At 40.5% G+C, this 16,247-nt stretch overlaps 1 protein-coding gene and 1 long non-coding RNA gene across 3 annotated transcripts in view; one reads left to right on the top strand and one right to left on the bottom strand.

The window, feature by feature from the left end:
- TMEM57 (transmembrane protein 57) overlaps positions 1-16,247 on the top strand; it is a 58,345-nt gene that overhangs the window by 24,415 nt on the left and 17,683 nt on the right. Inside the window, exon 7 of one of the 2 annotated variants that reach the window (XM_014546874.1) lies at positions 1,856-1,921. The exons of the other annotated variant lie outside the window; for it this stretch is intronic. Coding sequence (XP_014402360.1) covers positions 1,856-1,921 — 66 coding nt within the window. The remainder of the gene's footprint in view (positions 1-1,855; positions 1,922-16,247) is intronic. 2 annotated transcript variants of the gene reach the window in all.
- On the bottom strand, positions 2,709-11,497 carry LOC106727636. The gene is made up of 3 exons (XR_001363868.1): positions 11,256-11,497; positions 4,030-4,166; positions 2,709-3,127 (listed from the first exon to the last, which is right to left on the bottom strand). It is a non-coding gene; the product is annotated as an uncharacterized LOC106727636 (long non-coding RNA).

The raw sequence follows: 16,247 nt of genomic DNA, 5'->3' as shown, positions 1-16,247 counted from the left end.
CCTTACAATCCTTCTCCTTTGGCTTGGGTAAGAACAGTGTATTCTAGGAGAGAAGGTTTCCAGTGTTCTAACTTATATAAACAAGATTATTAATTTCTTTTCATTTCTGATTGGTGGCTAGATTAAGGGAAATATATTTGGGTTCTACTGCGAAAGGCTCTTGAAATTTTATAGCCCCGTCACTTTTTGAAGCACACCCTGTTGTTGCTGATGTCAGGCTGGTGTCCCCATCTGTTTGTCATGACATCATGCCTTGTAGAGAAAGCACTCAGCAGAGAACCCTCCTGTAGATGCCCATGGGAGAAAGACCAGTTAGTTGACCTTTTATTTCAGCTATCCCACAGATTTATTATATGTTATAAATACAAACTTTTGATATCCTTTTGATATCAAGCTTTTTGATATCCTTTCTCCTATACATTTTAATAATAGCAGTCAACTCAAAACAGTTTTCCTCTGTTGGGTATTGCAGAGAGAGCAGTCAAGACTCAGTCTTATGACACCATCTCACTTGGGTCTCAGTTGTGGTTATTGATTGACTCTACTGCCTGATCTACCTGCAGTAAAGAAGTTCAAGGACTCACTCAGATGGCCAGTCTTCCAGTATGTGGTGGGTCCAGTGCCCCCGTGCCTCTTCCTGTGGTCACTAATGTGATGTGCCTGATCGGAAGGGTCCCAGAATATTACTCTGTTTTAGGGAATACCTTCTATCAAATACATAAGTAGAAAATATTGTATTTAAATAGTTTTATAAGCTTCCATAGGATTATTTTCAACTTTTAATGTAATATAAAAAATAAGGAGATGACCTAAATATCCAACAATAGGGGATAAATGTAAATAAATTATGGTTCATCCATTTGATGGACTTTTAATATAGGCATTACAATTATGTTTTTGAGCCATATTAAACAATATAGGAAAGTGCTAATGGCAATATTTTATAAAGAAAGTAGAAAGCACTTTTATTAAAAATAATTTTTAAAGAATATACATAGGAAAAGGATTTGAAGGGAGAGAAACCAAAATGATAACAATGGTTATTGCCCCATGGTAGTATTGAGGCTTTATTTTTTCTTTTTACTTTCATGCATTTTCAAGTTTTTTTATGATGAACAACAATGAAAGTTTATAAAAAGAAGACTGACTATCTGAGTAAATTATCCAGCTTGGCTGTAGAAGGTCTTATCACACTTCCTCTCGCTCTTCTTGGCTCTCTCCTGTTTCCTCTTGTTTGACTTCATGATGAATATTAATAAGACTGTAACTGATCCAAACTTGACATGTTTGAGTTGTTAGCTAGGGAGTTAAGCATGTTTGAGTTCAGATGGAGAGGGCTGGACTCAGGCTCCTTCTGGTGCAACATAAACGGCTGACACTGCATATTAGCCCTTTGCTACTGCAGACGCACCCAGGGTTGTATGCAGGTCCATGCTGGCTGTAGGGAGAATATTGAGCTACCCCTTTAAATACATATTTTTTAAAATCTTTTGAAAGCCATTACTGTATTATTAGTAAATTAATTGCAACACATTCTATAGTTGTGTCTTTCTCAATGTCATGGTTGAGAACTGCTATATTTGAGGAACCAATTCAGTAGCTTTTCTTAGGTGGTGGGAATTCATTAGTATACTACGTTCAAAGAGAATTCTTGTAGATCACTATAGCTGTCAAAATAAGGTTTGATGTTCATTCCCTAAGAAAGGGCAAATAGTCCTTCAGATCTTTTTTCCGTTTCTCCAAGCTCCATGGATGTTCTCTAATGTGCTATATATTAAAGGTTGTCAAACAACTGGGCACAGGCCAAATCTGGCCCACTGCCTGATTTTGTAAAACATTTTATTTATTTACATAGTGTCTATGGCTGCCTTTGCACGACAGTGATGGAGTTGAGTAGCTGTAATGGCTTACAAAGCCGAAGGTATTTACTATTTAGCCCTTTACAGAAAACATGCTAATAGATCACTAAGGTTAAGCAATGTGGGTGATGTTAAAGAACTTGGGATTAAGTGTTGCCTGTAGGATCCTTCCCAGGAAAAGTTTGGAATTTGCTAAAGCCAGGCCAAAGCCCTCTTTTGATTTGAGAAATACATATCTTACAAAATCACTTGAATTCTGCCAGCTTGGTTTCTGAATTCTTTACCCAAGGTATTTAGCAACAGACTTACAATGTTGGTAGCCATAAATATTTTTAATTCTGACATGTGAAAAAATTCTAGACAAAAACAGAAAAAGCAATGAGAAAGATCAGTTTTTTTGTGTTGTTGTTGTTGTTGTTTTTGTTTTTTAACTAAGTACTGGGTTAGAAGATGAGAAAGATCAGTTTTTTTGTGTTGTTGTTGTTGTTTTTGTTTTTTAAGTAAGTGCTGGGTTAGAAAAGAACGATGTAGATTAGAATGAGCGCCCTAGCCGATTTGGCTCAATGGGTAGATTGTTGGCCCTTGGACTGAAGGGTCTGGGGTTTGATTCCCATCAAGGATTGTACCTCAGTTGGAGCCTTGATCCCTGGCCCTGGTTGGGGATTGTGCTGGAGGCAACCAGTCAATGTGTCTCCCTCACATTGATGCTTCTCTCTCTGTCTCTCCCCCTCCCTTCCACTTTCTCTAAAAATCAATGGAAAAATATCCTCAGGTGAGGATTAACAACAACAAAAACATTAGAAGGAGATTTGCTTAGTTTTTTTTTTTCTTCAGTGGTGATTTAAAAAATACTTGTAGTGTGAAAAAATTATAGAAAATTTAGGTAGAGAAAAGGTGAAAATAGTCCCACCAGTATGACACAAATTACTGTTAAATGTTGTATTTTCATCAACTACATTTATATCATTGTGGCCACAGTGTTTGTGTAGTTTTTTGTTCTGCTTTTTTTTTCACTTAAATCATATAGAAAGCCTTTTCCCAATTTAGCCTAACCCTCATTTTCACTTGATGTGGAATATTCCATGGCAGGTCTGCAATCATTCAGCAGTCACTCTAAGACTGGGCAGATCACTGTGGGACACCCGAGCTGCTTTCCTGCAGGCAGGAGAGCCAACAGTTTTGTTTGCACTTGGCACAGAGTTCCCTCTCAAATACAGCTGCAAGACTGTGGGGTTTTTTGTTGGTGATTGTTACTTGTTTCAGTTTTCCTGGTTAAGAGAGAATTTAAAACTTTGAGTATAAAATGTAAAGTGTTCCATATTCTATAGAAATATTAAAGTAGAAGTCTCTTCTTAGTTTATTTCCATGCCACTTTTTTGGTACCCAAGACAGAAGATTCATCTTTTTTATATTTAGTGCTAATTCTTAATAAGATGTCAATTATTTAACTTAGTTGAATAATGTCTGGTGAGAAGTCATAAAGGAAAAGTATCCACAGTTTGCCTAGTAGAAATGCATTCAACAAAATGGAGTAGAATTTAGAATGATGATTATTTTTTTTGGAACTGCAAGAGATCTAAAAATCTACACCAGCCTCCTCAACCCTTTTGAGCAGTGAAGTTAATGAGCCTTAGAAGGTTAATGGCTAGTCCAAGTGACTCAGTTCGAGTGGTGGTGCCAGGTCCAGAACCAAAGTTTCTTGACTTCTGCCTTTTCTGTTATACTGTGCTGCTTAAAAGAAGTTTATTGATTGCCTTCATTTTTCTGCTTTATATTTTAGTTTTAGCTTTAAATGCACATATAGATAAGTTGGTTCAAGGGTTGGCACCAGAGCTAGATTTTATGCTCCAATGGTTAACATTTATAGAAGAAATGCTTAGAATTTAAGAATTCATTTATTTTTCCGAGATGCTGTTCTAAGTGTTTTAAAAAGCCTTGCTCCTGCTAAAGACACAAGTGCATACTTATCTCAAAAGAGAAGGGGACCACCCTTGAGAGCTTACACCCTTGAGAATTTAACTCTGGTTAGGTCTAGCTTGGGAGTTAGTCTGGTCCAGACAGCCTAGACCCACTGAGCATGGAATTTGCCTTTTAGGGATAATTATAAGGATAGACAGCAGCAGACCTAAGAACCCTGAACTGGAAGAATTTAAGACAAGGGATAACTTACCCTGAGGAGAGCCCATCATTGGCTGCTTGGAAGACCTCTGGTCCTGGGGTCTGGACTTTGCTGAGATAGTAAGTTCCAAGAAAGTTTGAAGCCATGGAATGGGGAGAGGGGCCTGTTGTTCAGAGGAAATTTGAAATCTGGAAAAAGTTGTAGTATATCAAATACTCGCTCTTTTATCTCTCTCTAAATTCATTTGGTTATTTCAAATACTAAAATATTGTTACTTATAACTTAGTTTGTTTATACAATTCTGCTTATTTGGAGACTTGAGAGCCTGGTGGGGTTGGGAAGTGGAGGTAGGAAAGAGAATATGTTTATCAGGATTTTCCCAGCAATGTCTAAGAACGTGGGGTCCTGCCTCAAAGGGGAACTAGGGGGAGGAGAGGAATAGAGAAGTACTTTTTAAAAAATATATATTTTATTGATTTTTTTTACAGAGAGGAAGGGAGAAGGAGAGGGATAAAGAGATAGAAACATCGATTCAGCTGCTTCCTGCACACTCCCTACTGGGGATGTGCCTGCAACCAAGGTACATGCCCTTGACCAGAATCGAAACTGGGACCCTTCAGTCCTAAGGCCGAGCCAAACCGGTCAGGGTGGAGAAGTACTTTAAGAAATTTTAACTCATTCACTTATACTGAAGAGTGTTTTAACTTATACTCATACCTAGGAACTAACTTATATTACCAGATCTAGGTCTTAGAGAAATTATATTTTTGGAGCGTATAAATTGATATCAATATACTTTATAAGTAGGCTATACAATACAATGTTCTAGTTCATTAGTGAGTATATTGATGAGTATTGTGTTTTAGTAGGCTGTGATATGAGTGTCTGTGACTTTCTAATTTAAGCTGATGGGAATGTCATTGCTCTTCATTCCACTTTCTAGTCCAATAAGCCTTTTAAATACATGTTTTATAATTTTAGGTTTCTCTCAAAAGGGAGGATGAAGATAGCAAAAGCTAAAAAATAACCAGCTTTCCCCTTATACTGGACTCGCCCAAATGTGGTTTGACTAGCATTCAGTCTTCTGTACTTCTGAGTAATCTTATCTTCCAGATACCAGCATTTGAGATTGCTGTGTAACCTCTGACTTAGTGTGGTTTTGCTGTTTGGGGAAAAACAACAGGAGACAGTTTACAGTACTTCATATTTTTTGTTTTCCCACATTTTAAGATGTTAATGTACAATCACAAATGATATATCGTCCGGTCAGTGTGGCTCAGTGGTTAAGCGTTGACCTATGAACCAGGAGGTCATGGTTCGATTCCCGGTTAGGGCACATGCCTGGGTGCAGACTTGATCCCCAGTAGGGGTCATGCAGGAGATAGCCGATGGATGTCTGTCTTTCATCAGTGTTTCTATTTCTGTATCCCTCTCCCTTCCTCTCTCTCTAAAATAAATAAAAACATATTAAAAAAAATATATATCCATGGAAAAGAAAGGGTCATTTTTTTAAAATACTGATTTTTAGTAATCAGTAGATTCAGTATAATTTGGTGTGAATAACTGAAAAAGAGCAAAGTGAAGAGATTCCAGGAAGCCCCTGTGTTGTTAGCTTAAGAAGCATTTCAAAGCAACAAGGAAAATTTAGGGCTAATGCTCTTTACCAGAAGAACAAAGAGACATCAGTTCTTCCTGCAACTATCCATCTTTCCTTTCCCTTGTAGGGAGCTGTCTGGGTACTGGCCTGGACCGAGGTTAGGAGTGGGTGGGGTTGGCTTTTAGCTCCCAGGGCAGGGAAGGGAATGAACTTGTTAGTTCCAAGTTACAACAGGAAGTGGGGAAGAAGATTCAGATCATGGAGCCCAAGATTGTAGACACAAAGCAGGACTAGAATCCAAAGCCAAGACCTGACTATGGAGAAGAAACAAGACACAGCAGTCAGTGCAGGAGTAAAGCCTATGAGCATTCCTGGGACAGGTACCTTGGGGAGGGGCATGGCCTTTTATGAACCATTCCAGCCCTCCCCCAAGGCCCTGAAGAGTACTAAGTGTGGGAATCACAGTAGTTTAAATGGGAAGGTTACAAAGGATTCTCTTGAAAGGTAGAAACCTATTTTAAAAGAAGGTAATTGGAAAGATCAGTTATTAAAGGGGACGTAGCAAAACACATTATTTAGTATGAACCCATTACAAAATATGGGAGGATACAGTTCTCATGTACACAGAAAATTATTTGAAACTAGAGGCCTGGTGCATGAATTCATGCACCAGTGGGGTCCCTCGGCCTGGCCTGTGGGATCGGGCCGAAACCGGCTCTCCAACATCCCCCAAGGGGTCCTGGGTTGCAAGAGGGCGCAGGCCAGGCCAAGGGACCCCACCAGTGCATGATTGGGGCCGGGGAGGGACCGCAGGAGGGCTCCAGGATGTGTCCTGCCCATTTTGCTCAGTCCCTATCTGCCGAACCCCAGCAGCAAGCTAACCTATCAGTTGGAGCGTCTGACCCCTGGTGGTCAGTGCTCGTCATAGCGACTGGTCAACCGGTCGACTCTCTGCCCCTTGGTGGTCATTGCACGTCATAGCGAACAGTTGAGCAGCCTTAGCATATCATTAGCATATTACGCTTTGATTGGTTGAATGGCTGACTGGTTGACCAGACACTTAGCATATTAGGCTTTAATTATATAGGATAGTATGTACCAAACAGTCAATTGTAGATGATTATAGGGGACTAGAGGCCTGGTGCATGAATTCGTGAACGGGTGGGGTCCAGCTGGCCCGCCCCGATCGGGCTGGTGGTGGGGAGGGATCGTGGGCAGTTGGCCAGTGGCCCCACCCCCGATCAGGGTGGGGGGTGATCAGGAGCAGGGCCAGCTGGGGGAGGGGCCGCAGGCGGTTGGCTGGCTGGCCCCGCCCCCCTGGTTGAACTTTCAGTTGAACTCCCAGTCAAACTCCCTGTCGAGGGGGCAATTTGCATATTAACCGTTTATTATATAGGATATTTACTTTCTACATTGTTTCTATGTAGTATGAATTTTTCCACAGGTTTATTCCTATAATAGAATGTGTCCTAATGAAGGCAGGGGGACCTTCTTTTCTCCTAATCTACCACAGTACACAGTTCTTTGCTCAGAGTAGATACTCAATAAATACTTGTTGAATGAATATTACCTTTATGCAGGGAAAATATTAGAATGGGGATAGGAGATGGGTCTCACTAATTTCATTGCAGAGCAGTGTAGTTCTCAGAGTTGAGTGGCAGTGTAGCTCAAAGGCTTTCAAAGTTAGAAAACCTACATATCACATTAGAATAGGCCAAGGACCAGACAGACACCAGTATCAAACTTTGTTGTTCTTGAGTAGATTGTTATGAATTTTATTTCTAAAATATAGGAGACCCTTACACTCTAAGCTCCTTTCCTTGGCATTTCCCAGAAAGTTTTGAAATTCAGTACTCTGTCAGTACTTTTTCAAAGGCTGTGCAGAAGTTCAAGAATTTCTCGAAGTTACAAGGGAAGAAAACTGCAAGGGGGCTGCTGGCAAAAACGCCATTCGCTTCAGCAGTGGTTGTTTGTACTCCAGGGCCAAGGAATCTAGCTCGGCACAAGCCTCATCTCAGCCAGGAACAGCCAGGGAGGAAACCTCAGTTTGCCATGTCTTATTCATCTTTCCTATGGGTCTTCCCTCCCTCCACCCTGAGCCCTGGCCATTCTCTTCATCTTTATGGTATTGTAGTAGCAACTGGAGAGAGCTCAGATCCCATGTTTCTGTTTCAACCTTTCCTCCAAAGAAATCTCCCAGGTTAGAAAATAGGTTGACTGCTTTTACATAGATCATCTCCAGTGCTACAGTGTATTTGTTTGTTCTCTTTTGCATTTGAATGCATTTAACTGTGTGTCAGGAACAGTTTGCCAAAGAAAATCTCACCTGGGAGAAGTGATTTGGGTGTTGAGCTTTCACCCTGGCTGCTCTCCCTATATGTGCGGTCACGTGCAGCTCTGCCAAACTACTACTGCAAAATGGCTTGCTTGACACCCTCCCCCGTGAGTGCTGGCTACCAAAGCAGGCTGTCCATTTTACAGGTGCATGGAGTAGTTTATTTGTAACAGTATCGGTTTCAGCTGAGAGGTAAACTTTAGAATGAAGGTTATGAACACTGGACACGTGAAGGTTCTAACTAGATTAAATTTATTGGATATAACTGCTACTAAATTATTTGGAAATAATTAAGTGGAAAAAATAAGTAGTAGAGCCAAGTTTGGTGTGTTTGTTTTCTCTCTGTGGGAACATGTATTTGATTTGTTTGTCTAGCATTGTCTCTGAGCAGATTATGTTCTCAGACCTGATTTATTTTCATTTTCTGCCATGCTTATAATATTTAAGGTACCTATAAGTTTTACTTGGTTAGCTCTGTTTATATTAACTCACAATATAGTTTGAGTTTATTTTAACCATTGCAGTGATTTAAAACTATACTATGCTTGGTATAAACGTGGCAATAGAAGCATGATCATTTTATACTTAAACAGGCTGTTTTATGGCTTGAAACCCATGTAGCACTTTAGAACCTAGACATTAATGAATTTAAGCCAGCAATTCACTTAATGAGTCCATACCCAGGTGGTCAAGGAAGATACTTACCTATGTTGTATGGATATATAAAGTTTGAAATAACACAAATTATCTGGGAGGCAGAGTCTGCATTAGAAAAATTTTTATGTTTAGTACTGAGACTTCATTCTAATCAAACGGATTGCAGTTTCCTCCCTAGAATTCAGAAGGAACTACTATAAAACTTTGAGTCAGTACCCCTGCTGGCACATAATGAATTGAGATTTCTAGCTAAGGGGATTAGAGGTGGATTCCCTGAAGAGGAGGTACTTCTAGCAAAAGGAACTATGTTCTTTAAATGTTACTCACGCTATCATTTAGAAACTGGTTGTTTGAATACTTTAACAGTCAGCATGAGTATACTTCAGTCTGTGCACCTCTTTGGGGGATTTTGAGATCTTTTTTCTAGCCAGCTGAGACTCTGGCTAGAACACAAAACAAATTTTGTGTTTGTTTATTGTTTTGTTTTGTTTTTATGGGAAAAATGCAACTCTTCTCTCTCATAAGGTGCATTTCACCTTTCTTTTTGTATTTTTAAAACATTTTTATTGATTTCAGAGAGGAGGAGAGCGGGAGAGATAGAACATCAATGATGAGAGAGAATCAATTGATCAGCTGCCTCCTTCACGCCTCCTACTGGGGATAGAGCCTGCAACCCGGGCATGTGCCCTTGACGGGAATCGAACCTGGGACCTTTCAGTCCACAGGCCAATGCTCTATCCACTGAGCCAAACCAGCTAGGGGCCACTTCACCTTTCTTGATAGAATGCTGTAATAGATTTGAAACAGAAATACAGAATAATGAACTCAAAAGGACCACTGCCCTGACCTTTCCCTTGGCTCTAGAGCCAGTGCTGCACAGGCATGAGGGGGAGGCCAGGGTTCAATCATCTGTATTTAGTACTGCACCAGGCACCAGAGAGTTTGGAGTACATACTCTTCCAAACAGGACAGCTAATTGTGGCTTGAGTGAGAGGGCGGGGGGAGGGGGGGTGTTGTAGGCCCAATGTTGCTAAATCTGGTATTTTGAAGAGATGCTGAAAATAGATATCTTTATGTGAAATCTACCAGTTAAAAAAAATTTTTTTTTAACATCATGCAGGGAAGGGTCAAACAAAACATATTTATAGACCAGATTAGCTCACCAGTTTGCAACCTCTGCACCTGACCCTTCCTGTTATTCTTATGTTTTGCTCCCTCCTACCCCCTGATACCACTAATATACCAATCAAACTTGACTCTTATAGGAAGGACTTTTGTTAGGGATTATGTGGTAAATCCCATTAACTAATTTGCCATGTACTATTGTACCTTTTTGCCTCCTCTCCTGTAGTTCCTTGCGCTCCTGGAAAATACGCACTTTTGACAGCACTCGGCCCCCAGTCAAAGACTACCCTCTTTATTGTTTAATCCTCACACCTGACTAGGAGGCTTTCAGACCACTTAGAAGAGAGGGGACAGCCTTGTGATAAGAAGGTGGTTTAGGTTTCTGGTATTCCTCAAACAAAACAGAACTGCTTAGGCCTCCTATATCTAGGACTGGTGACTTCTTCCACTCCAAGATGTTTTTCTGCCATGATTTTAGAGCAAAAAATACACCAGAATTTGGGACATGGACACTAGTTATTCACAGATTTCACAGGCCAGCTAGTTTAGAATTGGACCTTTTAGTACCATCCCTTGTAATGTCAGGCCTGATGTCAAAGCAATGCCTGCTCTCTCCTCTTTCCTTAGGGAGCCAGAGTAGGACAATAAACTAGCTCTAGAATCCAGATTTAGAAAAACTATTGTTTTGATAGGAACTGACGAATGGAATGTAGATTAAGGAACCGAACCATTATCTACTTCAGCAAGTTAAGACCCCCTTTTTTTTGGAATGACCTAAAAAGTTTGTAAAGTAAAAGAGTTGGATTTTCCCTAAGACTTTCAGAATATTCTAAAACTGGTCTATAACATGGGAAAATCTAAGAGCAACAGTGAAAACTATGGGAAGTCCATTAACAGCCTCTATTAAAATAACTTTTTCCCCAATTATAAAATAATTAAAATGTTGAAAATAAGTTATATATGTTGATTATATCCAACTTTTAAGATAAGAGATAGCCACTATCATATATATATATTGATTTCAGAGAGGACGGGAGAGAGCTAGAAACATCAAGATGAGAGAGAATCATTGATCAGCTGCCTCCTGTGCACACCCCCTACTGGGGATTAAGCTTGCAACCAGGGCATGTGCCCTTTACCGGAATTGAACCCGAGACCCTTCAGTCTGCAGGCCAACATTCTATCCACTGAGCCAAACCAGCTAGGGTGCCACTATCTTAATATATAGCCTCCAAGTCTTTTTTCTTTTTTTGTCCTTTTTACTGACTGTATCATGAACATGCTCCCTTGTCATTGAATATTCTTCCTCAATGGTTTTTTAATGGTTGCATGTCAGACAAACACATGAATATACAATTTAGCCAATCTCTGTTGAATATTTAAGTGTTTCTTAATTATAAGTAATGCTGCAACAAACACGCTTTTACATAAATCTTTCTATCACCAGTCTTCTGAAGAAATATCTGGGAGGAGTATGAACGTTTTAAGGACTTTTACAAACTACCAAATCTGACCACATCCTTTAAAGACCTTATTAAAAATACTAGTTTGTGGCACTTATACCTTTATTCTTGAAGGATTTCGAGAAGTCAGTTGTTCATTTCCCAGAATGACCAGTTGTGTGAAAGTCTAGGATTCCTTTTCTGCATTTCTTTGCATTCCTTAATGAAAAGGAATGTGTTTGCCTTTTGTATTTGATGGATCGGGGAGCAGAGGCAGAGGTATTTTGTAATACGCTTTCACCTAGTAATTAGGTCATCAGGCTGTTGCTTATTTTTGGATGCTTGTGCGTGGCAAGCGATTGTGAGACCGGAGGCAGCTATATTTTGCTGTTTCCAAAGCTGTGGTTCACAGGATCTCCCTGAGCAGCTTCAGTCAGTAATGAGGTATTTTCACCATTTTATGAGAATGACCCGTGCTGCCTGTCCTGTCAGTGTGAGTGACCTGTAAAGGGGAGAGGGGAAGGAGTTATGAAGAGGATAAAGGCTATTTGGGGGTGGGGGACAGATCTTTGATTTTATGAGCTCAGCTTTCTGCATAGACAGCTGTGTGGTCCCTAAGCAAGTCTTGTCTTGTATGATTAATGTATACCAGGGGATCTCCTAATGCAGTGGTCGGCAGACTGCAGCTCTCGAGCCATTGGCCCCTTGAGTGTGGCCTCGAAGTTTCAATCGCACTGTACGTGCGCACCTGCACGTGGTATTTTGTGGAAGAGCCACACTCAACGGGCCAAAGTTTGCCGACCACTGTCCTAATGGAATTAGATACTTACCAAGATGGAGCAGTTGCTCTTCATTCATTTTTCTCCTGACTTCTTGATAAGCAAGAACCTACTTGCCCTGTCTCCTTCAGCCATTATTTAAACTAAATATCTGACGGCCTGCTGTAGATAGGGTTCTAGAGCCTCCTCTGTCGTAACGCTGACCTGTTCTCTCTAAGGACAGAGTGAGGGTGAGAGACATGGTCTGGAAGGATTGGAAGAAACTTTAGAAATATAGTTCCAGCTTCTAATTTTATAGCACAATTGGTTTCTGGCTTCAGAAAACTTACAGTCTTTTTAGAAATAAGATACATGGGAAACGACTAAAAACCAGAACAAATTTTAAAAAGTACAAGCAATGAATGGTTTAGTGCAGCGGTTCTCAACCTGTAGGTCACGACCCCTTTGGCGGTTGAACGACCCTTTCACAGGGGTCACCTAAGACCATCCTGCATATCAGATATTTACATTACAATTCATAATGGTAGCAACATTACAGTTATGAAGTAGCAACGAAAATAATTTTATGGTTGGTTCACAACATGAGGAACTGTATTTAAAGGGCCAGAAGGTTGAGAACCACTGGTTTAGTGCCAAATGAGAAGCGTCAACAGTAAAGGCTTTCAGATTTCAGAAAGAGAGGGAACTTTGGTCCCTGGAGATCAGCACCTCATGCTGGAGAGTTTGTTCAGTTGTTTGTTTTAGTTTTTTAACTGGGCCTTAGAGAATGAGTAAAATTTGAAAGTTAGAGTCCGTTCCTCCCAGGTTAAGTGGTATAATAAAAGGCAGAAGATGTCTGGAAACAAGGAGTGGGTGATTTTGACTTGTACGACAGGTTTTTTTCAATCACTTGGCTGTATAATTTAGAGAGGACCTGAAGCCCTTTTCTTAGAAAGCAAGCAGAATTGTGAGGGCCGTGTTGTCCTGGAGAGCCTGTAGCATCTCTGTCACTAGCACGTAAGAGTTCAGAGATAGCCAGCAGAGCCACGGCTCCCTGTCTTCCTGATGGGCTCCTGGGGCCACGCCCGCAGATATACACTTAGGTAGTTTTACGGAATGTGACTCAGAGTGTTTAGGGAACCTAGTCATCTCTAGGTAAAGTCCTGGCTGAGAAAAGGTCTCCCTCTTTTTTGTAAGACTTGCTTCCTGGGGAAATTTACTGCCCCAAAGCCTTCACGTTCCTCTGTGCTTCTCAGTCAGGCCTCAAAGCTTCAGGCTTTATTTATTTATTTATTTTAAATATATTGATTTTTTACAGAGAGGAAGGGATAGAGAGTTAGACACATCGATGGGAGAGAAACATCGATCAGCTGCCTCCTGCACACCTCCCACTGGGGATGTGCCCGCAACCAAGGTACATGCCCTTGACTGGAATTGAACCTGGGACCTTTCAGTCCGCAGGCTGACGCTCTATCCACTGAGCCAAACCGGTTAGGGCGCTTCACGCTTTATTAAAACCTCGAAGTTATTGGAGCCTTTTAGACTTTCAATGAAATCATCTTACTGTGGGCTGTAATTCAAGTAATTCACAAAAGATAAGGATTACAGACATTTAGACATAAATATCTTCCAACCTTTCCCTATACTTAAAAACAATACCCCTTTCAACTAAAAGCTGACACTTAAATACTGTACTTTGTTTTACTACCAGGTATACTTCAAGATACTCAAAGATTTTTTTCCTATTTAGCCTGCCTGAAGGGCTAATATTTGAGCTTCATTCTTCCGGAGGTTATTAAAATGTAAATCTTTTCCTATTAAAATTAAATAATTATCCACCATTTACATTGTAACTTACTTTAGGTGGGAAGGATGAGGGAGAAGGTGAGATAGAGTTAAGGTTTGGAGTGGGTAAGAGGGATCCTCAACTTGTCAGTTTTGCTTTGAAGTCAGCCCAGCCATCAAAGTGCAGATCTGAGGAAGTTCTGCTCTGGATGGCCCCAGCTCTCACTTGTGAGTTGGAGTTCAGATGTAGCTTCACAAGGTTAGAAGTTGAGTGCTATTTTCTAAAATGATCAGTAAAGGTGCCTGGGCCTAATAGGTAACATTTTCAGTTGGCTAGAACCCTGGCTTGTCTAACTGGCACAAATAGATTTATTTATTGGACATAGACTCCGGCTTCGCCATGGGCCCTGTCTGTCTTCCAAGTGGTGACACCATTAGACAGCCTTTGTGGGGGTGAGAAGTAGTGCCACAGGAGCTGGGCAAGCTGCAAGTGCATTTATTGCCTGCCTAAGCCTTACCAAAGTTTGCCTGAGATGTCTGGCCCTCCTCTTTTTTTTTTTTTTTTTTGGATGAGGTTGCAGTTCTGGAGGAAATTTGCCTTTTACCCCTTAATCTTCTATTGTGTAGGGAAGAGAGTAGGCTTTAGCTCTCAAAAATGGGGTATGAGCTCACAGATGAACTTTTTTCCTTCTTTTTTCAATCTCTATTTACTGAAATGCATTTTAGGGTTATAAACTATTACTTCTGTTTCATGTTCTTCCTGATCACTTCCTTTAAATTTATATTATAGCTATTGACATTTTAATAAAATCTCATCAACACATTTGAAGATTTTGCATTACCTTCTTAACACCTTCTCGGTGTATCACATCAATAAATTATATATCTGTACTAGAGGCCCAGTGCACAAAATTTGTGCACTCAGGGAGGGTTCCTCAGCCCAGCCTGTGCCCTTTCGCAGTCCGGGAGCCCTTGGGGGATGTCTGCCTGCCATGGAGGCGGGAGAGGCTCCTGCCACCACCGCTGTGTTCACCAGCTGTGAGCCCGACTCAGGGCTTCTGGCTGAGCAGCGCTCCCCCTGTGGGAGTGCACTGACCACCAGGGGGCAACTCCTGCATTGAGCATCTGCCCCCTGGTGGTCAGTGTATGTCATAGTGACCAGTCATTCTGCTGTTGGGTTGATTTGCATATTAGCCTTTTATTATATAGGATTTTTACCTATGAAGTATTGACCTTCAGCATCAAGGGATTAAGTATATCATTAAGACAGGTAGTAGTTATCTGTCTAATAAATGCCCCTGGCACTTGACTGGCTTGATTCAGTTCAATGTACTGATCACATAATTCATTTAAAACTCATGCAGACACTTTTTAATGACCATATACAAAAACTGAACTATATCTTAGAAAATAAGATTGCATAGTACATTCACACAATAGAATACTATGCAACAATGAAATTATTTATAAAAAATTTCTAATGGCTTAAGTCTAGAAACTGTATGTGTGTTACTCTCTCACCAATATTAAAAATATTTACATGTGTGAAGAAAGATAAAGGAAAAAAAGACAGAAAATAAGTAAACCAAATGTGAATAGTGAGTGGTTCTGTCTGGATGAGAAGATTATGAGTTATTACATTTTTATTCCTTATACTTTTCTATTGTATACAGTTTTTAAAAAATATAGACTGGGTATCACTTCTATAATGAAAAAGAAATCCAATAAGGGATTGTAAATCATTTTAACCACCTACTTCAGTAAAGAATTAAAATATAGTGAATGTTTAAGGGTAAGTTAATGCTTTCTATAGCAAGACAATGAAAAACTTCCCCTCAGAAATTTTAAAAATTACTTTGAATTTACTATTTAGCACTTTTAAGTTATCTTACGTGTCATTATGCAGTGTTCCTATAGCTCAGTGTTTCTTTTTTTTAAGTATATTTTTATTGATTTTAGAGAGGAAGGGAGAGGGAGAGGGAGAGAGAGATAGAAACATTAGTAATGAGAGAGAATCATTTATTGGCTTCCTCCTGCATGCCCCCTACCGGGATCAAGCCTGCAACCAGGGCATGTGCCCTGACCGGGAATCAAACCGTGACCTCCTGGTTCACAGGTTGACGCTCAATCACTGAGCCATGTTGGCTGGGCAGATCAGTGTTTCTTAAACTGGGTAATGCTGGTGCTAACTCATAGGTTTGCTGCAACTGTTTGGAAAACTAATTCAGAGTTTTACAAAATTGATGGTAGCAGTTATGAAAATCCTGAAACATTTTAGTTCTGTGTCTTGTGAAATTATTTTATTTTTTAAAATAAACCTTTTATTGAATTACTAGAGGCCCAATGCACGAAAATTCATGCAAGAGTAGGCCTTCCTTCCCCTGGCTGCCAGCACCAGCTTCCCTCTGGCACTGGCTTCCCTCCGGCACCCGGGACCTGGGCTTTCCTCGGGCTCCCGGCAGGCATCCGGGACCGGGCAGCTTCACTTCGGCCCCGGCTTCGTCCGGAAGGATGTCCGGTCTAATTAGCATACTACCCTTTTATTATTATAGACTAGAGGCCCAGTGCAC

This window comes from Myotis brandtii, unplaced genomic scaffold (assembly GCF_000412655.1).
Source record: "Myotis brandtii unplaced genomic scaffold, ASM41265v1 scaffold456, whole genome shotgun sequence".
NCBI lineage: Eukaryota > Metazoa > Chordata > Mammalia > Chiroptera > Vespertilionidae > Myotis > Myotis brandtii.
The sequence above is the reverse complement of the archived record's forward strand: the minus strand, read 5'-3'. Positions and strand labels throughout refer to the sequence as shown.